This window comes from Oryza brachyantha, chromosome 1 (assembly GCF_000231095.2).
Source record: "Oryza brachyantha chromosome 1, ObraRS2, whole genome shotgun sequence".
NCBI lineage: Eukaryota > Viridiplantae > Streptophyta > Magnoliopsida > Poales > Poaceae > Oryza > Oryza brachyantha.
The window spans coordinates 23238426-23265722 of record NC_023163.2 but is presented as its reverse complement, the minus strand read 5'-3'; the positions used below and the strand labels follow the sequence as shown (position 1 = coordinate 23265722).

General features: G+C 42.3%; 5 protein-coding genes and 1 pseudogene across 8 annotated transcripts; 2 read left to right on the top strand and 4 right to left on the bottom strand.

Annotated features, from left to right (window-relative positions):
- Positions 1-528: 528 nt before the first annotated feature.
- On the top strand, positions 529-8323 carry LOC102705779 (ubiquitin-like-specific protease 1D). Its single transcript, XM_015839303.1, has 14 exons — positions 529-867; positions 2139-2199; positions 3232-3317; positions 3419-3696; positions 4220-4280; positions 4923-4987; positions 5102-5131; positions 5215-5310; positions 5884-5971; positions 6744-6841; positions 7023-7145; positions 7308-7419; positions 7558-7665; positions 7743-8323. The coding sequence occupies exons 1-14, from the start codon at positions 529-531 to the stop codon at positions 7941-7943; spliced, it is 1746 nt and encodes a 581-aa protein (XP_015694789.1). The 3' UTR covers positions 7944-8323.
- A 468-nt stretch (positions 8324-8791) lies between these two features.
- LOC102705958 (protein NUCLEAR FUSION DEFECTIVE 6, mitochondrial) lies at positions 8792-10746 on the bottom strand. 4 transcript variants are annotated; one of them, XR_423046.2, is made up of 3 exons: positions 10284-10366; positions 9438-9505; positions 8792-9161 (listed from the first exon to the last, which is right to left on the bottom strand). XR_423046.2 is itself a non-coding variant. In XM_006644611.2 (3 exons), exons 1-3 carry the CDS (start codon positions 10646-10648, stop codon positions 9142-9144), a joined length of 303 nt encoding a protein of 100 aa, XP_006644674.1. In that variant the 5' UTR covers positions 10649-10746; the 3' UTR covers positions 8792-9141. The 4 variants fall into 4 exon arrangements, 1 of the variants encoding a protein (XP_006644674.1); XR_001550563.1 differs by lacking the exon at positions 10284-10366 and adding an exon at positions 9653-10276; XR_001550564.1 differs by lacking the exon at positions 10284-10366 and adding an exon at positions 9648-9678.
- Positions 10747-11180: 434 nt separating this feature from the next.
- LOC102705672 (pentatricopeptide repeat-containing protein At4g32450, mitochondrial-like) lies at positions 11181-14896 on the bottom strand. Its single transcript, XM_006644610.3, has 2 exons — positions 14672-14896; positions 11181-14265 (listed from the first exon to the last, which is right to left on the bottom strand). Exons 1-2 carry the CDS (start codon positions 14770-14772, stop codon positions 11889-11891), a joined length of 2478 nt encoding a protein of 825 aa, XP_006644673.1. The 5' UTR covers positions 14773-14896; the 3' UTR covers positions 11181-11888.
- A 191-nt stretch (positions 14897-15087) lies between these two features.
- Positions 15088-20487, top strand: LOC102705494 (protein farnesyltransferase subunit beta). The gene is made up of 14 exons (XM_015843679.2): positions 15088-15398; positions 15723-15809; positions 15909-16014; positions 16655-16690; positions 18075-18157; positions 18237-18290; positions 18391-18442; positions 18513-18577; positions 18662-18718; positions 18804-18876; positions 19148-19234; positions 19311-19428; positions 19913-20022; positions 20153-20487. Exons 1-14 carry the CDS (start codon positions 15103-15105, stop codon positions 20387-20389), a joined length of 1461 nt encoding a protein of 486 aa, XP_015699165.2. The 5' UTR covers positions 15088-15102; the 3' UTR covers positions 20390-20487.
- A 1312-nt stretch (positions 20488-21799) lies between these two features.
- On the bottom strand, positions 21800-22784 carry LOC102705216 (annotated as a pseudogene).
- A 1723-nt stretch (positions 22785-24507) lies between these two features.
- Positions 24508-26685, bottom strand: LOC102704940 (aluminum-activated malate transporter 4-like). Its single transcript, XM_006646239.1, has 6 exons — positions 26340-26685; positions 26108-26248; positions 25735-26004; positions 25451-25575; positions 25113-25259; positions 24508-25023 (listed from the first exon to the last, which is right to left on the bottom strand). Exons 1-6 carry the CDS (start codon positions 26683-26685, stop codon positions 24508-24510), a joined length of 1545 nt encoding a protein of 514 aa, XP_006646302.1.
- Positions 26686-27297: the final 612 nt, after the last annotated feature.

Sequence of the window (27297 nt, the reverse complement as noted above, 5' to 3'; positions counted from 1 at the left end):
TAGTTTGCAAATACAAATTATATTTATATATATATATATGTTTATAGTGATCTAAAAGTCAATACTGGAAAATAAATTACGATGAGAAAACCTTAAAATCAACTCCAAATTTAAGATTAAAAGTACAAATTTTGAAACATAAGTAAAAGCCAAAGAAAGGATGATTCTATCTTATCTTCGATTTTAATAGATGATGTTTGATATATATTTGATCAATTTTAAGGGTCATGAAAATTTTCACTAGCAGTTTGCGCATTTCTCCCGTGATATTCAGATCAATTTTAAGGGCCATCTTCTTAATTTTCACTTTTGCTGATTCGGCCCAAAAGGAAAAATTATCCCTGTCGCTGCATTTTACTACTACGGCGACTTGCGACGTTGCGTCTTCAGATCATCTCGAAATCCGAATTCCCTGCCTCCCTCCTCCCCATTTGCTCGCCTTGCCTTCTCGTAAAACCCTCCTCCGTTCGTTCGATCGCCGGAAGCGGGAAGCCTCCTCCGCACGGCGCCGCCGGCCGGCGTCAATCAATGGCTATGTCGGATGGGGCGATCCCCCTCGGCTGTAAACGAGCGATGACCGCCAAATCTCAGCCGGCGGCGGAGTTGGAACTCGTGGGTTCATCCTCTTCGGCCATGACGCCGCCGCCTCCGACGGCGACGCGGACTTGGGACGATGGTGATTCGGACGGCGATGACGAGGGCACATCCGAGTTTGCGGGATTCACCGATCAGAGACTGCAGGAGTCGATCAAAAAGTTGCGTTGCCTCGCCCTGCTCAAGCTGCCCGACGGCGGCGTGAAGTTGAGGAGGCACATCCGCCGCATGGAGAAGGAGGTAGATCGCCGCCGGACTGCCGGGTCTAGGAAGGTGAGCGAAATGTGGGTTTTTAGCAATCGTTCAGGGATGCGCAAAATTGAGGTTTTTAGAATTGTGTGTATCGCAATTTTTTTTATTTCCTCTCACGTGTGGATTTTTTTTCTTTCCTGGCGAGCCTATGTATGGATTTTTAGGAGTTGTTTTTTTCGCCGGACAGGCAGAAGGACGCTGGCAAGTTTATTGCTAGATTTTTGGGAGAACAAAAAATACAAACCTTACAAACAACAGGCAGTGCTGTTGATTTGGGCTAAGGCCCCCACACGTAAGCACACTGAAACCACAGCTCAGGGGAGTAGCATATGAACTTCCTCCGCACACTACGTCATGGAAGTTTTGAGTAGTTTGACTAGGAAGTTTGAGGAATGCGTCTGGGCAAAAAAAGGTTTGAGGAATGAAGGAACCATGCATATGTATTGATGTTACCGGAATTTCTTGGATTTTAGACTACTGATTACTGAAAAAATAAGCCTTCTTTGTTTGGAAGTGTATTGCTAGCATGTTAATAAAAACATATTAATTGAAATCCTATGCTTGTCAAGCACTCTGTCCAAACCATTTCTATGAATGGTTACAGCTGGCTGCTAAATTAATTTGTTGGGAGATTGGATCATATAGAAATGGGGGTTGTTGCAGAGTCCAGGTATTTCATCTGCTTGCCCATGTTAAATTTTCTTTTCTGATTAGTACTTCAATTGACTTTAAGTAATGAATTTCTGAATTTTAAAATTGCGCTGTTAATAACTTCATGTAATGTACAATTGTGCAGTGGAATATTTGGCAGCGACCTGAGCGGTTGTTCATTAATCAAGTGATTGTTGTATATCTATTAATATTCAACAGCGTTGATGAATCATCTGAGTACTGCTGTATAACTGGTCAAAAAATAATTGGTTAACGACTTGCTGATTTACCCTCTTCTATTTTCTATTCAATTAGAGGGATCATATAAGTTTTGGCTTTTGACGTTGAGAAGCCAGAAGCACCAAGTGATGAACAACTAACAAGAAAACAATTAACTGGATACATATTACCAAACGTTTGTTTCCATGAAGTCAACTTTTGTACAGCATCATTTTATTTGTGACGGGTGTTGTAAAGTGTAGCTATTGTGTTTACAACTGGGATGTGTAATACTTACCAGCAAAGATATGAAATATTTTTCCATACTATCCCCTGTTTCCAAGAATGCTATTAATGTATCCTAATCGTAAGCATATCTCATGCATGTCCTGGGTTAATGTTCTTTTCTTAAATTGTTGTAGGATGTCATGACTTGGAGACGGGCAGTGCAGCCTCCTAGCCAGGATAATTACCATGACTCTAGTAAGCACTAAGCATTCATCTGATGCTTATGTATCATCACCTACTGTTAGTCACGGAATACACATCCTGATATGCTTTCTTTTACTTATAATCAGTTTGACCATGGGTGATTATTTATGGTCTCAAATGATAAATGTTGAAACCAGAAAATAGCTTCGTTTTGACTATGATATAGATCTATTGCACATAGAGAAGTTTAGACTCATAGCAAAATGAGCTAAATGATATTACAATTCGACTATCTGCAACTTCCAGTTTCAAAACTGGAAGGTAGGAATTAAAATTCATTAGTTTAACCACCCTTTACATTATACCATGCATACAAAATAATCATGCAAAAGTATAATGTGCATTGTTTCATTTGGGTACACATTGTTTATGCATACAAAATAATTATGCAAAGGTGTAATGTACATTTGTTCTGTTTGGACACACATTGTTCTTGTCACACCAGCCGCTTACTTGAGCCACCCACCAGATTTACCCAAACCTCAAACAGAAAATGGGGCCCACCCTACGAATTTGTACTAGATATTTAGGGCTGGTTTGGTCTGAGGCCAAAATTAGCCTTATCAAAATGTGCCTATATTTAATTTTTATATAGACATATTTTGGTAAGGCTAATTTGGACCTCAAACCAAACTAGCCCTTATATAATACTACCTCTGTCCGTATTAACTGCAGCCTTGGTAGTTCAAATTTGAACCGCCACAAGGTTTGAACTACAGGGCTGCAGTTATTATGGCTCGGAGGTAATGGTATCATCTCCTTATCTTATATCCTACCTGGAAGGCTGGAACTCATTGTAGAGCTTGTGGAAAAATCTACACTGCATCTCGAGGGAATTTGGGTGTTTCAGACTCTAGGCACTTACTGTTGAGACAGTTTATGTGCACGATCAGTGAGACATCTGCTGAACCAAATGCATAAGCTTCTAGACTTATTTTGTTTGGTCAATGACACGAACTGCACATTACTGTTGGAGACTTGGATATTTTTTGTGTGTACCTGACAATTACCCTACTTTTGCAGAGGATGGTAGCAAGTTTAGCCAGGGAATTGTTTCTAGCAAATACCATTTGAATCTAGCAACCACACCTGCAAATAATTATGAACAGGTGTGCAGTTTTGATGTCCCTTTGTTTTAACAACATTTTTTATATTATTGTTGTGATTAATATCTATGTATCTTGTGAATACTCTTCTGGGTTATATGCAGGTTGAGGAATCAGCGTTTTTTAAAGAACTAAGTTATTTTGGCCAAGGAAAGCATGCATGCCTAAAGAAAGTTGGGCAAAGCGCAAGCACCCCAGTGAGTCATACAAAGAGAACTGATGATAAAAAAATGAATATGGATAATGAAATCATTTACAATAAAAGGAAATTAGGTTTGAAGAGTTGTCTCAGAAAAAGACAGAGGAACATCTCTTTTGATTCAAACTGCGCATATGATAAACCACATACAAAAGAGGACACTTTTGGAAGATCAACTAAGAGGTATGCATTCCAGTTTGTTTACTAGATTTTTGTCTCTCCTTTTAACTTGGATTATGCTACCTCTAGTTTAGTAGCCCATTTCCATTGCTTTTCCAATTGCAGACTTTTTATGCTTTCCTTGATGTACAACAGTTACAACTTATGTTGTGATGTAAATTTCATCCTCTATGTTGTTGGTTATTCTACAAATTACAAATTTTCTACCTCTTTTCCCCCATGATTCCTTCCAGCTACACAATTTTTATTCCCATCTAGCAGGAAATTACTGAAAGATGGTTAAAACACTGTTTTATCTCATGAGGCTATATCATCTCAATTGCCCCTTGATAGATCTAGGGTGCAATTGTACAGAGCGAAGCCACTGCCTAGCTACTTAGCAAATCCATCTCACGCCTCATGCTTGGCATTTTGTCATGCAAATTCACCCCAGCAATACGCAGGGTTTCCATCTAATTATGATGTTTATCAGATATACCTTCAAACAAATTGATGTTTTCAGATAGAAAATGGTTCTGATGTGTAGGTGGGAGCCTTCTAAGAATCACACCGCTCAGTCTAATTCCAAGGAAAGGAAGAAACAGAAGGTGAACCTCTGTTACAGTTATTATAATTTTTTCTTGCATTGTTCTGGTTACCCCCCCCCCCCCCCCCCCCCCCACCCACCCCTGTTCCATGTGAAAAATCTGTTATGTTCACCATTTGAAATGTTTGTGCTTCATATGATGGTTGGTTCGACATGCCTGTCCCTCTATATCATAAATGTTTTCGAGCTTGAAGCTATTCGTGCCATTTCTATATCATAAAATCTACAACCGCTTGACTTATTGTTGGTCAATAATCACCAAATTTTAATCTTGAAATACTTGTGCGCAATATAAAAATCGACAGAGGGACTCTATATATGATCCAGTATGAAGAATCAATTTCTACTGCTAAGTACCAGCACACTGCTAGTATGAACGAAAATTGCAACATGCACATTTGACTTAATAAAGTGTACTCCTGTTATAAGAAATTCAATTTCAAATGTTAATAAAATAAAATCCTAAACACACCACATCTTGGGCACCAACTCTTGTACGATTGATGGGAATTTAATTCTCTAAGATGGTTTTGAATATTTCCAGTGATGCATCATGCTGCATTGCTAATGTTGTTGATATTGTCTACCAAATTGTTGACACTAAAAATAACTATGTATTTCAACTATGTTCTCATGTTTTTAGGATGTGGTTCTCTTGGATGACGAAGATATGGAACCTGCTGAATCAGATGAGATAACCCATAAATTGTAAGCTAGTAGTGATTATATCTTTTGCCTAATATTGTTCCATGTGCTACTAATTATGTAAGTTACGGCCAACTACAGATATTATTTCTCATTAATCAAATCACACTTGTGTAGGGATGAGTCAAAGATCTACTATCCTTCAAGGTGAGAATTAGGTATTGTCATTGAGGTTCTCGGGAGAGAGAAATTTCTCCCTTCCAAGCTGATAGCTTTGCTTTTGTCAACAGGACTGATATGGAAACTGTTGAGCTGACTTACTCTGACATAAAATGTCTTGAGCCTGAAGAATATTTGAAATCACCGGTTATAAATTTTTACATGCAGTAAGTAACATTTTTGCTGCTCTGCAATCACTTTACCTTCCTCTTCGTTCTACCACCAAGCTCAACCTCCAAGTGATTGTTTAGGTCCCTGCAGCTGTTAAGAAATATCTTGATGGATGTGATTGAGCTGCATGTATTTTAAAGCATCTTGAGCTGCATATAAGTTGATTCCTGGAGTAATCAACTATAAATTGCTACTTAAGTTGCTCATGTGTTCGCAACACTACTGGCTCTTATTAAGCATAAGCAAAATGGCTTATTAATGATTAAAAATAATTTATGAATAAAACTTTTATATACGTGTTCTTAGTGATATAAAAAACAAAGACTGAAAAATAAACCGCGATGGAAAAAACCTCAAAATTAACTCCAAATTTAAATTTTAAAATTTAAAATTTGGCTTATAAGCATAAGCATAAGTAAAATGATGAGACTTGCAGAAGTGCAAAATCTGTGTCCAGTAGACTGGTTATGAATTGTCAACATATCTCACTTTTGCTGGATGTTCCATCGAAGAACTGTCAAAATTCAGTAGTCTGTTCTGTAGGCTTGAACTGTCATTGGTTATTTCAGGTACCTTAGGAAATCCAGAACATGTGGAGACTTGTACATGTTCAGTACATATTTCTATAGCAAACTTGAAGAAGCACTATCCAGGATGGTATGCTCTTCTAATCTTTCTATGATGTGTATTTGTTCCGTTCAATGCCACTAATCCATGCCCTTGACTTGAATTTATACTTCAAGTGGTGCATGAGTTTACATTATTACATACTCCCTCCGTTGCAAAATGTAATCTTGTACCAAAATGTTAGCAAATATGTCACTATTCACAGTACTATTTGTCAGATCAATCACTTCTCATTAAAATTCTTTTCATTTTATCATCATGTATCTCCCATTCTCATCCATTCCTCAATTATTGAAGGGTAGAATAGTCTTTTCTTTTTAACCTTAATCCCTACTAAAGGAACTAGAAATGTTTATATTTTGGAACGGAGGTAGTACCGTCGCATAAGCACTTGTGAGTTCCTGCTCAAGGAACTAGAAATGTTTATATTCTGATGGTGAGTATATACATCGTAGTGTTATTCAGTTCAGATCAATCTATTTTGCCTTATAAATCTTAGAAGCTCCAGTCTATTATATTATTAAGAGGGTGAAAAATAGTCACCATGTTCGCTTGAGGCCTAGAGTTACCACATTAATCCGTGACAAAGAGAGATTTACACCTTTAGATTGTGGTAGATAAGATTATAACGGTGTAGTTTGGTTTGTATAGTTATATACAAATACCAGTGTTGCAACTTTTTTTATCCTTGCTTGTTACCTTTTGCATCGAATACTAAAACAATAACTTTTACATGCTGGGATTATCTTTTCTTCGCCTGCAAAGCTAATACCTTCCACTGTTGGCTGATTACCTTTTCTAGGGTGACCATGATGACTCACAATTCAGAAAGTTAAGGAGATGGTGGAAAAATGTAGATATCTTTAGGCAAGCGTACATAATTTTGCCTATTCATGGAAAGTAAGTTTATTTTTCTCTAGATAATACTTAAATGAAACACAAAGTTTTTAATCTGCTCCTTGGGCAAACAGGTTTGGCATGGTTAAGACTTAACATGATGTTTCTTTATTATTCTTAAGCAATATTATGGTGTATCTAGTTATCATATATGATTTTAATCACCTTTTTTCTTGTAAATTAGGATGCACTGGAGTTTGATCATTATCTGCATGCCCGCAAAAGAAACAGGAGCTGGGCCAATGATACTGCACTTGGACTCTCTAGGACTCCATTCCAGTCGCAAGGTTTTTGATGTAATTGACAGGTGCACATATGCATGCTAAGATTTTGGTTTTGATCCCAATTGTTTAGAATCCAGATGACTGATCCAGGGCTGGAGCCCGCCGAGTGTCTTTTCCTGTTGTTATCTTGTAATTCTAAGTTTCCTACTATTAACCTACTTTAGCCTTGATGAATTTCATCGCAGCTACCTCAAAGCAGAATGGCAACATCTTCAGAATGATTCTTCTTATATTATCCCCTTTTCAGGGAGAATATGGAGTCATCTATCAAAGAATATAAGCAAGGAAAAAATTGAGGTAAGAAACCTAGTTATCTAGTGATGTTTTTTCAGAGGACAGAGGTTGGTTGTGGTTTTACAATATTTGTTATGTACTGTGTTTTCTGATGCCGTTTTCTATTGGTTGTTCGACTGCCTTCTATTTTCACTTGGCCAGGTGCCAAGTCAGCCTAATCAGTATGACTGTGGTATCTTTATGCTTCATTACATTGAGAGGTTTATTCAGGAGGCACCAGAGAGGCTGACAAGAGAGAACCTTCGCATGGTATGAATCAAATTGCACCGCTATATTCTTCACTACAAGTTTTTAGTCCTGACCATCATTTTCTTGACGAGTCTCAGTTTGGACGCAAATGGTTTGATCCTGAAGAAACTGCGGTGCTGCGGGACAGAATACAATCACTCCTGTTTGATTCATTTGAGAGCACTCAGATGGATGGTGAACTATCGCAGTCTGATGATCAACCTGGAGGTGAAGAGAATCAACCTGGAGATGAAGACAAGGACGGGGATACAGCAGTCATGATTGTGGTGATTGACTAACGACGGGTGAATGGCGCCATCTTTGCAATAGACCATGGCGCAGTCGTTAACAAAGAGTTTCAGCAACGTCGGATCAAAGAACACCTCAGGGGATATGTACCACTCTCGGGACGTGGACTAGAAAAGGATGGGCTAGTCGTGCTTGCAGACGCAGGAGGTCAAACGGCAATTTGCAAACAAAAGATCATTTAGAGCAAGTTTAATAGTATAGCCAACTTCTAGCTCCAATTCATCTATAGTCAATCTAATAGTACAATAGCTACCTATAAAACATATACTACGATGTCCTATCAGTGTGTTTTAAAGTTCATGCTACAGTTGGCCCTATAAATATATAACTCACTGTCCTCTCCTCTCTTATCTTCTTAAAATATGTTTATAACTGGTTTATAGTTTGCTGTTGTATCTGCTCTTATAAATAAAACTTTCATATATGTATTTTTAGCAATATAAAAGCTAAGACTGAAAAATAAACTTCAGTGAAAACTCTAAAATCAGTTTTAAATTTAAGGTTAAAAAAACAAATTTTGACTTATAAACATTAGTGAAGAGAAAAGATGAGGGTGACAATTAGAAAGCACCACACAGATATGTTATAGATTTGTAACTTTCAGGGCTTATAAAAGATGAAAGTTTAGTGTTCAGGAGATATTTTTATGTACATTGGTTGAATGGATGCATGGATGCCTTTTGGCTTGATATTGCGTCATGGAAAAAAAATTGAACCCTCCAGTTTACACCATTTGAAATGATAATGCAACTTGGCCTTCTTTTGTCAATAAACGATACGAAATGTAAAATACCACTGGCAGGAGCATGGTCGTCACTATGACACGGCAAGCACGTTTGCATCAAGAGAAAATTGACAGGGTGTAGACTTTGCACTGCTTATATGCAATTTGGGTCATACTCAGAAGATGCTGTAAACCAATCCAATCACAGCATCATACACTCGGAATCAACAGATGCATAAGCTGGTAAATGCAGAATATGTTGCAAATTTGAGATGAATATAACTTGGACAGTCATCTGGCACATGAGGCCACCATAAATTTTAAGAAAAAGAAATAAAGTACAGATTCCATCAGCAAAAGTCAAAGGGTATAGTCCACAAGTCCTGTAGCTACTGTTATTGGAACCTTCTGGGGGAAAGGCTAACAGAAAAGTTTCTTGTATTGTGACCAAAACACCATTCCTGTTATAGAGGTGTAGCAAAACCTGACATGCCAAACCAGAAAAAAAATGGGTTACAACAAAATAGTAGTAATACATAGAAAAGAAAAGGTGTGCATGACACAGCGCTGCGCCACAGCCGAACCACAACCACACCAAGCAGCTGCACTATACAGTACTAGCTGGCTGTGGAACAGTGCTGTATAGTCCATCCAAACAGCCCGAAAGCTAATATAAGTAGTTTGGTCCAGAGCTAAATTATTTCAGCTAGTAGTAAGCATATAAAGGATAGGGCTGACAGCAAGTCACACAGAGGCTTACATTGTTACACATGTTTCCAGCAGAAATAGTGCTGAGAATTCAAGATACTCATACTGTATCCTGTAGCCCTGTAGGTTAAAAATGTGCAAGGCTTATGTATTGAACGAGATACTGTACTTTGGTGAAACAACAAGCAAGTGGTGAAATGTGAGAATGCACTGATAACTGTTTTCCAAATGAACTGTCAACAAAATCTAGATAGAAACTGACAATACTTTTCTGGTGCTTGAAGTGTTGCAATGGAGAAAACACTGCATGAAGAATATGAAGGATATTACGTTGGAAAACTTTACTTCATTAATTTTTTTATAAAGAAGTTCAGAAGTAAAAGCAGTAGTGATGCAGATACACTATGCCATCATCTCATTAGTCAAAATACAAGCATACACTGATAACCCTAATCATGGCAGAAACAATGGTGCTATCATAGCATCAGTAACTAAAAGGATAGGAAAAATATGAAAAATAGAACTATAATCTTTGAGCTAATCTATCAAACAGAACAATAACAGGAGGCACTAAATTGACCAAATCAACCCGAAACTCTATAGATTAGCACATTGCACGTCCAACCAACGAACCAATACAATCTTTCTATCTTAGGCATAACCAAATGGCAGTATTTTACTACCTTGGCCACTGCAGATTAACGACGATGGGTACACCAAGATTCAAACCCAACCGAAGGGGAGAAGTGAACACTGTTGTAAATTTTCAGTTCCTAAAGGGGCATCGTTTTTGTTTTGCTAATCTGATTAAGTAGAGCTCCTTTAACAATTTATCACAATACCACGCAACATTCATGGCGCAGAGATTGAAGGAACCAACCAAGTTGAGCATTTTTACCTTCCGAGAGCCAACCCCAAGATCCGGGCTTGAGCCCGAGCATGGAGGTGAGCAAAGCCGACGCCGTGGCGCTGTGCAGCGGCATCAACCCGTGCACGCCGCCTAGCGCCGCCACAGGGACCCTGCACCGACAACCGTGACGAATCTGAGAAAACCGTGGCCCGTCCTACGGGACCAACGCGAGAGAATTAAACGCCGGAATACCTAGAAAACGCGAGGCGCCGGCGAGGGGCGCGCGGCAGAGCGGAGGCCGCCACCCCCGGAGAATGAATCGCCGCCGCAGCCGGCCGGGACAAGGTCCTTGAAGCGGAAGCCGAGCGCAGCCCCGCGAGGGCTCGCCGTGCGCCGCCAGCCGCCGTCGCCATGGGTGGCTCACTGGTGTGGACGGGCTCTAAAACCCTTCCCCCCTCCTACCCCGCTCTTATTGGGCCTTTTCTTGCTTGCGGATTGATGCTGGGTTCAGGTTCCGTAGACCCAAGCTGGCAAGAAGAGTCTTTTTTTTCGAACTAAATAATTAAATTTGAAGATATATTTTTTTGAATGGTTTTGTAAGAATATACTGATTCCAAAAATATGTAAAATATTTTTGGAATCAGTATATTAAAATAGTGTAAAAGACAGTAAATTTTCAAATTTAATTCTCTCCTCCCAAATAATGAAATGCACAGATTAAATGTTTCAAGAGTCTAATTCTCTCCTCCCAAATAATGAAATGCATAGATTAAATGTTTCAAGAGTCTAAATTTTCCTTTGCATAGTTGGAGATTAGATTGAATCCTGAATTAGCGCTATTTTCTAATAACCCTAAATTATTTTTTGAAGGCAGATCTCAGCGACAGTGGTATATTTGAAGCAAATTTACAGCTGAGAGCTCGGTAAATCAAAAATATGGGAGGCACGGGTGTACTGTAGAACAGGCACCAGCACAGAAGAGAGTATACTGTATATAGCCTTTTCCACTTGATCTGCATCACAAGTCATACAGCCCTCGGAATTTAGTTAGCTACTACTAGTACCCTTTTACCTTTAACAGATACATCAAGTTTCGAGTAAAGGCTTTAATCAAAATAAGAAAGACGTACCCGCACCAACGCCACTTCCACGATAGTACCGTATATGATTAAAATTACACAATACAAAACCAAGCAAAATTTGATGTGTATAGTGATCTCAATCTCATACTACTGAAATCAAAAGTACCAGCAATTGTCGAATAACTGCAGCCTGAATGTTCAGCGAGAGAGTACAGGAACTGATCAGAATGCCATGTTGTCAGCTAAACCACACACGCCAGTGTTCTTTTCCCGACAACCAGCACATATCATGTTCATAGTGGTTATTTTTCCGGCGAGACAGCAAATTTAGATGGCATTCTCTTACAGAATTGCCATCGAACGGGCATCATGTAAGATTCTTCAAGTTCAAATGCTTGAATTCCAGGATAAATCACCAAAAAAGTAAGAGAATAACTGTTGCATGGAAAAAGCATACATGTCCCTGACATGAAACTAGTGGCTACCTAAGTGTTAGGCAACGGCCTACCTTCCGGATTTATAGAACCTATTGTGGTTTTGTACCTCTTAATGCAGGTTTGCTATATTGTGTTTACCAATAGTCTTTGCAAGAGCATACACCATTCTCGAAATGGTGGAATCTCTTTGCATCCCTTGCAATGATCAGACGGCCAACAAGTTTAGATATTATCTTAAAAGCTGTATGACAATCTCCACATGAGCGAAGATTCTTTATAACACGAATAGGTGACCGAGCAGCACTCGTTATAAGACCGTAACTGACAGCAAGTCTCTCGCTATGAGCTAGTAAAGCATCCTCTTTAGTTTCTTGATCAACATCATGAAGCACAAATCTAGTGTCTGCAATATAGCCAGCCTCTTTCATATGAGCTGCTAAGTACCGCAGCTCTTCATAGATCTTCAGGTGTTCAGGATGGGACCTGTCTCCTGCTCTGTATTCATGAACTTTGCTCCTTGCTTCAACAGCATTAGCCTTTTTCCTTTCTTTCTCCTTTGTTAGTTCTGAAGCATCGACAGGGAAAAGACCAATTTTAGACTGCTCATTCAGCCTAGAAGAATCCAAGCGCTCTACAATTTGAGCACAGCGATCTCCTATCTCCAAAAAGCCATTTAGTCGACACATATTCATCAAACTTTCCCAGACATCAATGCTTGGTTCCACAGGCATTTGTTCAACAAATTCACAAGCTTCATCAATGTAGCCAGACTGCCCAAGCATATTAACAATGCTGACATAGTGTTCCATCGTAGGAGTTATACCAAAATCCTTTTGCATAGATTCAAAATGCAACATCCCTTCATCAACAGAGCCCAAAATTCCACAGGCCAAGAAAACATGCGTGAACATGGCTGAATTGGGATTATCTCCAGTCTGCATAAACTGATCAAAAAAATCAGTTGCTTCTTCACCAAGACCATTATGCACAAAACCTGCGATCATAGTGTTCCATGATATCAAATTACATTGAGCTATACTACTACTGAACAACTTCTTTGCATCTTCCATTGAACCACATTTAGAGTACATCTCCAAAATTTTGTTGTTAATATCTGTGTCAGCAGCAAGTGCTGATTGAGATATTAGATTATGTAGCTTTCTTGCTTCTGCAAGAGAAGCTACATCGCCACATGCTTGCATCAATTTACAATATTGAGAAGCATGCACTACAGTTCCTTCTTCCTGTAGCAAAGCCAAAAGTTCCACGGCTTCTTTTATTTTGCGATCTTCACATAACTTATCCATCTCTTCAACAGTAACTTTGGATTTTCCACAAGCTACATCAGATACTCCAGATGACTCGTCAATTAACGGGCTTTCAGTTAGCAAATGGTTGCGGTATATGCCATCTTGATATGGTGCAGATGCATTGCTCAAGTGGTTCCCAGCTAGTGCATTAGGCTGAATATCAAAATGCTTTTCTTTATAAATTCCATGAGTGTTGCCTTGCACAGCTGTGTTTACATTCATGGGGCGCCCTGGTAAATTACTTTGTGCATCAATTTTGCTACTGACATAAGGGCTGTGCTGTGTGTGTGAAATATTATGTCCAATGTCACCATTGTGGCCTTGCTGAAATCTTGCAACATGTTCCTCATTAAATCTACTTGGAATTCCATATTGTGAGGAAGAGCCAGGTCTATTTGCACTATTGCCAGCAGATATTTGATCAACCTGCTGTTTCTGAAAGACTTGCTGATCATTTCCAGTTGATTTTTGATATGATTGTCCTGAAGGGCCATATCCATAGTGCCTATTATCATATGCCTGCTGATTATTTTGGGAGTTGTAGCCAGATCTGTATGCGTCAGATCCATGATAATGATGATATGTTTGCCCTGTACCATTTCCTGAATTAGCACTATTATTACCTTGAGTGTGGCTATATTGCTGATGAGTATTTGGTAGATCCCCGCTAGGGGTTTGCTGGTTGTATGGACCACCACCACCATAAGGTTCCTTGTCCTTGTATCCAGGTGCTTCACAATTCGCTTTTGCACTAGTATATGGTTCATGAGGATTTGCAAAGCCATACGGTCCACACATTTGGCGAGGCTGCAGAGAATTGCTTCTGTATTGTGTATTGACACTGACATATGGTTGCCTGTCATTAAATCCAGGTGCTCCATTATTCACCCTTGCACTAATGTATGGCTCATGATGATTTGGAAACTCTGTTTGCCCAGGATTGCGCCTGTAATGTGCATTGGTATTCCCATCGCTATTCACACCTCTAATTCTATCAGCTCCTACAGAGGAGTCGGTTGAAGGGATATCTGCCTGCACTTGGTGGCTGGGACGATCAGCTCGATGGGACTCCCTGTAATTCTCAGTATTACGTGCTCCCCATTCATCACTGTGATAGTCCCCATCAATTTGTTCTGATGCGAAATTTCCAGCACCCCGATGAGGAACCAAAGACCGCAGACAAGTTCTATCAGCTGGAAGACTGCAAAACAGTAGCAAACACAACATGTAAATTTCCAAACAAGCAGCCTACTGTCATGAGGTTATCAACTTAGCAATCCACAAAGTAAAAGGATTTTGTAGAGCTCTGTGAAACCACCTATTCTGATTATAGGTCAGGATTGAACTAGTGGGCACATTTCAGCACAAAGGATCGACTCATCAAGTCCATGTATCTGCGTTTGGCGCATATCCGCCACAACTTCTATTACAAGCTGATCAAACTCCATGAACAAGTAAAAGAGCAATTCCTTTCCAAACAAAGACCCCTCTTTAGAGGAAGGGGAATCAAATCACGGCTTCGCTTCTACTAGCACAGGAGATTACAGGGTCGCTAAGACAACTACACCACAAGATGGAACCAGAACGAACACTACAAAATACGGTACCTCGGCGGCGAATCCACGCGCCTGACGGGCGAAGCGAGCGCGCCGCGGGGCGAGTAGCGGGCAGCGAGGAGGGCCCTGCGCGCTCCAACCATGCCAGCCATCTTTCCTCCCTCCGACCTCGGCGTGCTCCTCCTGACCTCCTCTAGTCCTCTCCTCTTCTCCGGCGGCTCCCACCCGCTAAAACCCTCGCGAGAATGCGGCGGCCGTGTTCGCCCAGCCGCCGCCAAGGAGAAAGAAGCGACTGCTGCACTCCGCCTCCGCGGCCGCGCTTGCGTACGTGGCTGCATGTGGGTCGTCCGATGTGAATAGGCCCAGTAGCCCTAGGCCCAATGGGCCTTGTCGGTAGCTGGGCTTGACCGCTTTCCCCGGGCGTCAAGATTCCGGGGCCCACAAAAGCACGGCGGCCACGGCGGCCTGCCTCCGGCGCGCACATGGTTCGCCGCCTTTCGCTGAGATCCCCGCGGCCGCAGCGAGCTCGCAGGCCGAGACCACCGCCTCCTCCTCCTCCTCCTCCGCCTCCGCCCGCCGCCGCACCCATGGATTCCCCCTCGCAGCCGCCGCCGCCGCCGCCGCCTCCTCCTGCCGAGGGCGGTCCGGCGGCGGACAGCCGGGCAGCCGAGTTGCCCCGGCTGACGGTGACGCAGGTGGAGCAGATGAGGGTGGAGGCGAAGGTGGCCGACATCTACCGCGTCCTCTTCGACAGCGCGCACAACGCCAATTCCCTCATGTAAGCGCGACCCCTGAGAGCGCTCTCGCTATTACTTATTTACTTCGCTTTAGATACTGGCCCCGGTTACTCGCAGTGTTCGTGCATGTAGTGGAGAGAATGGTGAATTCGGACAGGGGTGATGTGCTAGATTGTTGTGGATAACTAGATTTTTTAGCTTGAAGTTTAAAATTATGTGATTATTTTCCTCTTAGCAGCTGCACAGTGTAGATATTGCCTGGTTATGTTTCTCGCAGATGCCTAGTGCTGCCAATTAGATTGGCAATTTAATGTTCCTCGCATCCTTGTTATGAGATTCGATTGTAAGGAAATTTCCTGCCTCAGGCTTGAGCTTTGGCGTGAGCAGCACACTGAGTATTTGACGAGAGGTCTGAAACATCTTGGGCCAAGCTTCCACGTGCTCGATGCCAAGTAATGCTTCTCTGGTATTAAGTTATATAGCAGAATATGGTTTTTCAATGAGATTATCCAAAGTTGACGTATATCTTTGGTTTTAAAATGATGGTCTAGTCGCCCTTGGCTGTGCTACTGGATGATTCATGCACTTGCTTTGTTGGATGAAACACCTGACGAAGATGTCGAGGATGATATTGTGGACTTCTTATCTCGTTGTCAGGTTTGATGATATGCTGGTATTATATCCAAAAATGTTATTCTCTCCATATTTAATAGATGACGCCGTTGGCTTTTTGGCACACATTTGACTATTTGTTTTATTCAATGTAGTAATTATTTATTTTGTTATGATTGGATTTATTACCAAACTTATTTTAATTCTAACTTAACTGTTTTATATATTTGCACAATTTTTTTGAATAAGACGGTCAAACATATGATAAAAAGTCAACGACGTCATCTATTAAAATACAGAGTGAGTACTTTGCTATATAAATGTGCTAGTTAGCACTTGACATGCTCTCTGAAAAAATCCACTCAATAAATCAATCTTTCAGCACTTTATTATCTCCTTTACAAAGATGTGAAGAAACTTCAATGAAAGAAATAGTTCCACTAAATTTATTTAACTCTTGAGCTAGACATCTAAATGGCATGATGCAATCTTTGTTTTTGTGCCACTTAATTACTTCATGTCGTCCTGTTCCTTTACATAAAATGTTTCGTCCAATATGAATTTGCTTATGGATAACAAATTACGGTTGGAATTTGTTATACATAGCCAAATTATTGAATATATCAGTTTGCACATACATATGATTATGAAGATCTCATTGCCACTATTCTTATAATTGCTTCAGGATAAAGATGGTGGATATGGTGGTGGCCCTGGACAGGTTTTCTCTTAACCTCAAGCTCTTGGGTTCCATGCTTGTGTCTTGGTAGTAGATTTGAGTTGATTAATGATTTGCATTAACTTTTGATATGAATAGTGTTAGAGATATATGGTACTATCTCCGTTTCATAATGTAAGACCTTCTACCCTTGTTTAGATTCATATGGATGCTAATGTCTCTAGACCATTAGTGCTCGGAAAGGGATTGAGCCAGCTCCACCTTGAGATCTCCGCTCCACCTGCGGCGCCCTATCTGCTTCCTTGTTGCTCGTGGACCTTTGGCTGTCACCGCTGTTGCCCAACCGTCTGCTGGCCCTGGCGCCCTCATATCTTCAAGTTGCCACTATTGCTGCTCTAGGCCGGTGGTCCAACTAGCCCTACATCGGCTACCGACATTGCCTTTTTGGTCGTTGGTCCTGATGCTTCGCCTTCGTCCACTATGCCTCGTCGCCAGCGTCGTCTCTTCCTTGACTACTCTTCGTTCTACTTCGACAACATCGTGTTGCTTTACGCAGCACGACCGTCTTGAAGGCCTTCTCTACTGGTTCCCATCGACAATGACGCAAGGTTCATGATGGTCTCCTATCTCGTTCACACAATTATTGGCAGCATTGCTTTGCATGTTCGTATTGAGTCGTCCCTTGCATAGCAAGATCAGCTTGATGTCTTGTCCTCTACAGTTTGACTGCTTTGGCTATCTCAACAACAACACAAAGGGCTATCATTGGTGTTGAGTACTCACATCGGTTTCTTCTCTAGTCTAAGCATCCGAGTTGCTCACGCTTTGGACTGCGGGGGGATGTTGGAGATATATGGTAGTTAGGATATATTAGAATAGGATTGACGGGAAGTTATGGAAGTTGAACAAACCATGTGAGCTAAACTTATTGCTTCATATGACAAAATGTATGAGAGCTCTGAAGACTAGTTTATGTTGGCTATTCGATGATCTACGACATGTCATTTTGATGGCAAAATAGTGCTTTGATTTTCTTTAGTAATCTTGTAAAAATATTTAGTTAACAAGTTAATATTGTTTGTTCTTTGATATGTGAAATTTGAGCTCAAATTTCTTAACTCACTCAATAAGGTAGATTTGTTGTTAGTGAGTTAGTATTGGTTGGCCCTTTGGGCTCCCTAGATCCTTTGCGCTCCCTAGGTCCTTTGAGCTCCCTAGATCCCTTGGGCTCCGTAGGTCCTTTGGGCTACCTAAGTCACCTTGCCTATATATATGTACATGAACTCTGGAATTGATTCATAGAGGATGAAGAGTACATATATATAGGCAGGGTGACTTAGGGAGCCAAAAGGCCAGCCTGTACTAACTCGCTAACATTTGGTATGAGGGAATCTTCTGACATCATTATTTTGCTTCTTTGTGCTAGTTGCCTCATCTTGCTACAACATATGCTGCTGTAAATACGCTTGTGACTATAGGGAGTGAAAGGGCACTATCATCAATAAATAGGTAATTCTTATGGCACCATGTTGACTAAATATGCTCCCATATGTTTCATCTGGTTAACAATTTCTACGGTGCCAATCAGGGAGAATCTGTACAAGTTCATGCTTCGGATGAAAGATACATCAGGAGCTTTCAGGTGTGCATTTTCTCAGTAGCAAACAGTGAGAACATAGTTCTTTCCATATCAAGCTGCTTGCACCTGATATTTTCCACTTATTTTATTATCCTTTGCCCAGAATGCATGATGGTGGTGAAATTGATGTCCGTGCTTGCTATACTGCCATATCGGTGAGTTTCTTTGCCCCTCTAAAGCTTTCCTTACAATTCTGTGATTTTTTTAATCTTATTTTCATGTTAGGTTGCCAGTCTTGTGAACATCCTTGATGGTGAACTGGCAAAAGGCATTGGAAATTACATAGGAAGGTTTGTTTTGGTTCATATCATTGTTAATTTTTCCAGTTGTAAAACACATAATAATTGGTTAGTTTCTAAATTAAATGTCCCCAGGTGTCAAACCTATGAAGGTGGTATTGCTGGGGAACCTTATGCTGAAGCTCATGGTGGGTATGTTTCAAAGAAGGATCTCTGTTTTTTTTTCTGTAAGCATCTATCTAGATCTTTTAAGTAATAGTTAATTTGGTTTGACAAGGTACACTTTTTGTGGGCTGGCTGCGATGATCTTGCTTCACGAAGTGGACAAACTTGATTTGCCTAGCTTGATTGTAAGAAAACCTCTGTTATTTTATTCAGTTCTCTTTCTATTGCAGGTTGCAGCTTGTGTGTGTTGTGTGACTTTAATTTCCATGGGTTTAGTGATAGTCCATTTGAACATTAGGTCCATGGTCGTTTATTTGGATGTGGTCCTCCGGTTTAGTGCAATATATTGGGTAAATGTATCAGTAAACACCATATAGAAACTAATAGTAGTTGCTGTCACAGCATTTATTTATTATACCGCTGATTATTGCTTTGTGGACTGTCTTAACAATTAAGGGCTGGGTAACATTTCGCCAAGGAGTGGAATGTGGACTTCAAGGAAGAACTAATAAATTGGTTGATGGTTGCTACTCCTTTTGGCAGGTTATTGCCATCCCTGTATTTGTTTTTTTTCCTGGCATTCTCCACTCTGTCTGACGAACTTGTGGTGTATGACCAGGGAGCAGCTCTTGCTTTAACACAAAAGCTAATGACAGTTGTTGATGAGCAATTAAAATCATCATATTCCAGCAAAAGGGCTCCAGGAGATGATGCTTGTGGTACCAGTTCTTCTAATGGTAAGAAATATATATTCTTATGGAGAATTGAATCTCCAGTTTAATGTTTATTTCAAAAAAACTCAACCAGCAGGGGAATGACTTCCCCCTTGTCTTTCCATTAAGAAGAAGACTCAACCAAACCGGACGACAAGGGCCACATTCCAAACTACATCCATATGTTCGTAGTATTTCTTTTGTAATTCAATAGATGGTAATATCGCAAGGCATTTGGACTGAAGTTGGTGTGTTCATATGCGGACGTAATGCAGACTGTGATTCAATTTTTCACAGTAGCATTGTTTTCAATATTTTTTTTTGTATCCTAGTGTGTGTGGCCGTGCTTGTGTTGCTTGATTTGCTTGTTTGGATAATGTGAGTATTACTTTTACTAATTTATACCTTTCGTTCTTCGTAAACCAGGTTTTCATACTAACATCTTGCTTTATATGGTGTTGGGTTCTGTATCCCCATCATCTTATATTTTGCCCTTTTTTTCTCCCAGAAGCACTGTGTTATACTAAGTTTGGATTTGATTTTATAAAGAAGAGCAACCAAATCGGCCCACTGTTCCACAACATCGCCCTGCAGCAATATATCCTGCTTTGTGCACAGGTGATTTCATGTTTTACTGGATTTGTAGAAATTTTATAGCTGGAACTTGGAAATTCTCTAGTGCTTAGTTCATCATTGTAAATTTGTAATACTTATATGTGAAATCTGATTCATGTTTCGAAACTCACAGGTTCTGGATGGAGGATTGAGGGATAAACCTGGGAAGAACAGAGATCACTACCACTCATGCTATTGCCTGAGTGGTCTTTCAGTTAGCCAGTACAGCGCTTTGGTTGATCCTGATGCGTGCCCCTTACCACAGCACGTGCTTGGTCCATATTCAAACTTGCTGGAGCCGATCCATCCGCTATACAATGTTGTACTTGACAAATACCACACGGCCTATGAGTTCTTTTCAAGCGAGTGATGCAACATGGCCCTTGCAATTGTCTAGGAGATTGTATGATATTGCATTCTTTTTTGTAGTCTGGGCGGCCCCAGATACCAAAGTTCATAGATACTTGCAAATATATGTAATTGCCCTTTGCTGCATACTGGCATCCGTTAATCTGGATGTTACACTTTGGAGCTGGTACGGTGTCGGCGTGCTTACATTAGTAAGGTCTCTTGCATTTGGAGGCCACATCTCAAATATTATTATCTTCGTTGGGGCTCCTTTGCAGCGAAGGCTTTTTATGGGAATTTAATGATTTAATAACTAATTTATACTCAAGCACGTAGTGATTAAGGATTGTGATGGCTTATTAACTAATTTAGATTTAAGACCAAATTGATTCATTAGTTTGTGTACTGCATTTGGTATTTCTATTTTAAAACTAACATAGTTTGTACATTCAGAAATATACTGCATTATAAAGCAACTTTGGTTTTAGATATAGGTAATTTCTTCAGTTAGAAGCAGCTTTGATTTTAGATAAATGTAACATTTTTTTATGATAAAAGTAACTATCTGGTTTTACATGGAAGTAGATTTGTTTCATATTATATTTTCTCTGTTTCAGATCGTAAGACTTTATGACCTTATCTAGATTTATGTGTGTTAATGAATCTAGATATATATAAAAAAACATATGTATTGAGATATAGATGAATCTAGATGAAGTCAGAAAGTGTTATGACCTTGAACAACCAGAAATGGAGGGAATACCAGTTAGCATCACCACAAAGCATATTTGCGTTTTTTAGGAACAATTGATATTCTAGAAGTAATCGAATCAACACACTTCAAGACTATGTATATAAAAAGATAGATTGATGCTAAGTACGCTCTTCATTCCAAAAGTCTTTATTTTTAACCAACTTCACATATAATTGTATAAAGCTACCAGGATTGAAATATCGTTTGTGTTTTCGAATTCCAATGCAGTGTTTCGTACTTTTCCAAATCTTAATGTATTTGCATTGTACTTAACTTATATAATAATGGCTAAAATTATGTTGTTATAGAACAAACAACGTGAACTAAAAATTAAGTCTTCTTAGGACGAATGCAGTGTAATTAGTACAAAGGCAGTATAATTAGTAAGAAAGGATGGAAGTGAATGGAGGTCGATGTACTCGCGCCCTCCTTAAATTCACGTGAAGCAAAGAAGTGAGTAAAGGTTTTATGAAGTAATTCAACAAAATTGGGGAAGTACCAGACTAATGAGTAAAATGTATAGTAGTGGTAATTTTGACATATCATTACATCTATGTATATGAGAAAAGAAAACCAACTTATCGCTAAACTGTGGTAAAAGCAATCATAATGCAAGACACTATTTATGGTTTTATATCATTCCTATCAATAAAAAAACTAGTATTAGACATCACTCAATCTAATCATGTGAAACTGTCATCAAGAACTTAATACACAGCAAGAAACTGAGGGAGACCAAAAATAACGACTTCAAAGGCTACGTTGAAGTTATAGTAGCTGACAACTAGAATGTAGCCGAAGTAATTCGAGGAAAGATGCATGTCTGACTGTCTATACATCTCTCTCACCACCACAGCAAGGTTAGCCAAACATCAAACGTGAGACGATCTCTCAAAATGTAAGAGGTAAACGACACGACACTGCAGATAGCAAGCATTAGTAACACGAGCTGCAGATAGCAAGCCTGCATTGGCAACGGCGGCAGTTTTAGCCGTAGTCGTAGTACAGACTCCGGCCGACCTCGAACGAGGCGAAGGCGTCGGCGCACGCGTACTTCATCTGCTCCAGCGTCAGCCGCGGGGAGTCCCAGGCGCTCACGCGGACGTGCTGCGGCTTCTCCGGCCACAAGCCCAGCACCTCCCACACCAACCCCTGCAGCCCGGTGTTACGCAACCCCGGCTTGCCCAGCGTCTGCGCGGCAAGGCTGCGCAGGTCCACCGCGTTCCCCACTTCCAGCCGGTACTGGTTTCACAGCTTGTCCACGTCGTCCTGGATACCGACGCCGACGAAGGTGAAGCGGTCGTCGGCGAGGAAGTCGAACAGGTCGTCGGGGACGTAGTCCGCGTGGAGGATCTGGAAGATGAGGCACCGGCGGCCGACGCAGATCTGGAGCACGGCGACGGGGCCCGGCCCGCTGTAGTAGGTGGCGGGGCGCCACTCGACGTCGAGCCCGACGACGAGGCGGTTGAGGCGGCGGCGGTGGATGCGGAGGATGTCGTCCAGCCAGCACTCCACGTCCTCGCCGCAGGCCGTCAGCGTGGTGTAGATGCGGTCCTCGTCGAACGCCACCGTGTAGGTGCCGTCGCCGAAGTTTTCCACGATCGAGGTCGTCATCTCCGCTCCGCTCTCCCTCCCCTTGGCTTCCGAGATTTTGAGGCTTAAACCTTCGAGTTGTTGTTGGAGATCAGATTGATCACGCGCTTTGGGGGTTTATATCTGGTGATCCGTATCGACGGCCTAGAGATATCCCTCGGCGAGGAATGGATGCGGAGTTTTTTTACCGTCTTTCAAAAATTATCAAAATACCATATTTTTTTACGTGACCTTCAAAAAATATATTAAAATATCATATTTTTTATCTGATCTCAGAGTATCAAAAATTTATACTAAAATTCTTGGTATTTTAAAAGAAATTTCTAAAAACGATAAAAAAAAAACTCGTCGATGCGTCGTACCGTATGTGCCCATGGGATTGATCGACATGGTAACTACACGCAATTTTAGCAAGGCGCTTGCGCTTTGGAAACGGATATGCGCTTGCGCTTAGGTGGGTGAGATCGTGTGGGACGTGATCGACCGGTTTGGACGCCCGCGAAGACGGACCCTGCTGTTTTTCCCATGCCTGAGAAATTTGTATGGCCGAGTAGCATCGGATAAGACAATCAATACTGCCCGAACATTGCTTTGGATTGCCATTGATGCCTGAGAGAAAAAAAACGAATTTCTTTTTACAGAAGGGAGAGAGAGAAAAGAAATGTGATTGGGGTTTGACGGTCAATGATAGCCCCACCTTTCTGTACACAAATCAATAGTAGCATCCAAAACTCATCTGTTGCTCGGCTTTCTGTACACAAATCAATTCAATCGTATACATAAAAAGAAGAGAAAAGTACCAAGGGAAAGATAACGCAAGGAAAATGTTCCAAGCCAAGAAGCCAGAAGTGTGTAAATTAAAATATACCCAAATCCAGGCATCCAAAACGAGAAGGGGATCCCCTCATCTCCAAATGCAAGCATCCAGCAAACTAAAATCTTTGATGTTTTCTTTCAACTGCATGCAAAGCACTTCAATCACGGAGGCCACGACGACAATGGGATCGGAAGAATCAGCAGCTCTGGCGGATGCTTCGTCGGATTGCGACGAAGGCAGGAGTTTTGCCCAACGCGGCGTCGGAGGGGCTTCGCAAAGATGCGCGGGTGCTGGAGGTGGGGGGGTGACGGCAGCGACATTTGTGCCCAACGCGGCGACGGAGACGGAGCTTCGTCCCAGGTGGTAATGCATGGCAACGGCAACTTCGCACGACGGCTCCAGGGTATGTTCAAAGATAAAAGCTTATTAGGACATGTTTAATGATAGAGTGTTCTATCTCAAACCATATCAGTAGAAAAAACTTCTCATATAATAAACAGTCTTTTAAGCTGACTCTTCATAATTACAGGTTAATTAATTTCCCGTTCGCATTCCATCTGATCATGGTCTCTGATCAAAGTTAGCATACGTACAAAGCAGACTTTCTGTTTGTCTCCTCGTTTTATATACCAAGAGTCGATGTTTTGCTGACTTCATGCAAAACAACCATTTTTCTCTCTCATATCCTCTCTCTTCCACGTCAGCTAGCATGTATCGATAGAGACCGCAATAAGAGCCATTTGTATATGTCCTTATATAATTTTTTAAATGGTAAGTTTAATTCATTAATATAATAAAAAAATTTATTACACTACTTTCTTTTTTATCCATTCTTTTATAATAATTTTTAATAAATAATAAAAGCCAAGTCTAAATCGTTGTAAAAATCCCTCCTAAATTCGTGCAAAATACAGACATATGGACGAACGTAGGCGGTGTGGTTGATACGTTCCAGATCGACCGATCAGCCGTTTAGTTACATGGGATCACTTTCTTCCCTGAATTTTGCGAGCTTGGAGAGATCGTCGACGGTGTCCACCAGGTGGTCCAGCCGCGCCACGAACTCGAGCAGCAGCGACGCGAACGTGGCCAGCGACAGCGCCCGCGTGCTCTTCAGCGCGCGCATCCTCACCATGGCCGCGTATCCGCCGCCGGCCTCCATCTCCTCCAGCTCGTCCGCCTCCCGCGACGGCCACGACAGCCTCTGCCGCCGCGTGCTCTCGCGCAGGCGCGAGCACGAGCGCTCCTGCAGGCCGCTCGTCTCGTTCACCTCGGACTCGGAGCCGGACGAGACGAGGAGCTGCGAGTTGAGCGCCAGCGCAAGCTGGAGGCGGTAGGCGGAGCCGTGCACGCCCTTGAGGAGGCTCAGCCTCTCGGCGCTGCTGCGCGTCATGCCGTCGACGTCGCTGCCCATGGACCGGACGAGATCCGCCGCCTGCTCCGCAGCGTCTTTGATCTCCGCCCGGAACGCCTCCCTGACGCCGTCCGGCGCCTGCACGACGAAACAAAGACAGTTCAAGATCGATCCGCCGACGAGCTGTGCGCTAGCGATGGATCCAACGGACGGAAGAAGAAACTGGCCTGGATCTCGGAGCGCAGGCAGCCATGCATGGCGACCACCTCATAGGCGCAGTGACGCAGCACGGCTCCCACGCGGGCATAGTGCGACCAGGGGAAGGAGAAGGTGCGGAACCGGCCGTGCGGCGGCTCCCATCGCGCCGAGTTCGCCTACGTTCGTGCGCGCCATTTAGCTCATTACACGTTCAAGTCAAGCTACTTGCAGTGCAACCAAGAAACAATGTACTCCATCCATTCCAAAAATATAGCAACCTTTTACTTAGATTCCAAAAATTATAGGTTGCTAATGTTTTCGAACGAATGGAGGACATACGCAATTACGCATAAACGTACAATCTTACCAAGGAATCGATTCTGGCTGATGCGTTCAGAGTGGCGCGGCATTTCTCGATTGATGGCTCGCTGCCGCCGGACAGCCCGCCGTCGTCGATCGTTTCGTCACCTGTCAGATAGCACCTGACGCAATCTGACAGATCAACGCGTGCAATCTTCAGAAGGCGTACGTTTTCCGTGCCGCGTCTTGCGCGCATTGTGCAAACGTGCAACGGAGGATTGGTTGGTTGGTTGTGTGTGTGTGTGTGCATGTGTGTGTGTGTGTGTGTGAGAGAGAGAGAGAGTATTGCACCGTGGAGTGAGTCGGCGACGGCGGCGAAGCTGGCGACGAGCTCGCGGTGGAGCTGCTCGCCGGCCCACGCCGGGAAGACGAGCACGTTGACGAGGAGCGCCAGCGCGGCGCCGATGGCGATGGCGTACAGCCGGTCGAGCGCCGCGGCGATGGGCTCGCGCACGCGGTAGGCCGACACGACGATGAGGCAGTAGGTGAAGAGGATCACCCGGAAGCCGTGCTCGTACGGCGCCAGCGCCGGAAGCTGCTTCACGAATGACGTCACGGCACCTGCGATCCAAAGTCACCACAATTATTGGTTCTTTTTATACGCCACGTACGTACAGCACTTGCTACTCTACTAGTGCTTCGCCTTAATTAATTTGCACTTTACCAATTAGAAAGATGCTTAGGCCAATCACGTATGGCTCGGCGACGCTACCGCATCGGAGTGAAACCCAGATCACGACGATGGCAACCACTCCGGCAACCGTGCTCCCCACGGCCCGGTTAAACCCTCTGTTGAAACTGGCGCCTGCAATAACAGAAATCTAAACAGCTGTGATTAGAAAATCGCGACCCTTTTTATGCGAAATATGAACGTATGCATGTACGGACGTACGGACCAACGGTGTACTCGAACATGATGCCGACGGTGAGGATGGACCAGACGATGTTGGTGCCGAACAGCCTGAAGGGCTCGCCGGCGAGCGCCAGCAGCGACGCCAGGAGCATCGCGATCCCGGCCTTGAGCGCGAAGGCCACCCTGCAGCCGGCGCCGTCGCTGGCGAAAGCCCAGACCTCCGCCGCCGCCGCCCGGGCGCGTCGAGGGAAGCCGCGGCAGCTGCTCCTCCCAGCTCCGGTCGCATCGGGCGGCCGTTTGGCGAAGCCGGGGAGCACCGCGTTAGGGGACAGCGTCACGTCGACGGTGACACCACCGTCGACGCCGCCCTTGCTGTCGATCCTGCTCATCAATTATCGCACCTTCTCAGACTGAGCTAGCTATATATATATGTGTGCCACGAGCGTACGTACGCGGCGAATATACGGTGCGTTGCGCTAGCTCTTTCCTCAAGTTTGTACAAGACTTCAAGAGGAAACTCGGAGGTTGCTACACTTGTGATATTGTGTGCTACTCTTCAATTGCTTTCTTTGGGAGAATGGAAGTGAAGTGTATTTATAGAGGCCAGCCTCCTCGCTTGCGATGTGCAACGCATTTTTTTCTTCTTTTCCCAGTTACATGGAATACGACTGGGATATACCATGTACTCCTTTAATTTCAAAATATATGGTATAGTTCTTTTTCATTGTGATAATGGTTCGATCAAAATTATTTTATTGAGACACCACTTAAGTGACACAAAAATATAATCATAAGAAAATATTTTCAAATATAAATCTCATGCTATCATTTTTGTGTCATGGCCAAAAATTTATTCTAATAGATTATTTTTAGTCAAAAATTTATCTGAACAAAACAAAACAAATCTTATATTTTGAAATGGAGGGAGTATTAGGTACGCAGTATAGGATCATTCGTGAGTAATAATAGAGAGGAGGAAGTTCATTGGAGATGCGCCAAGC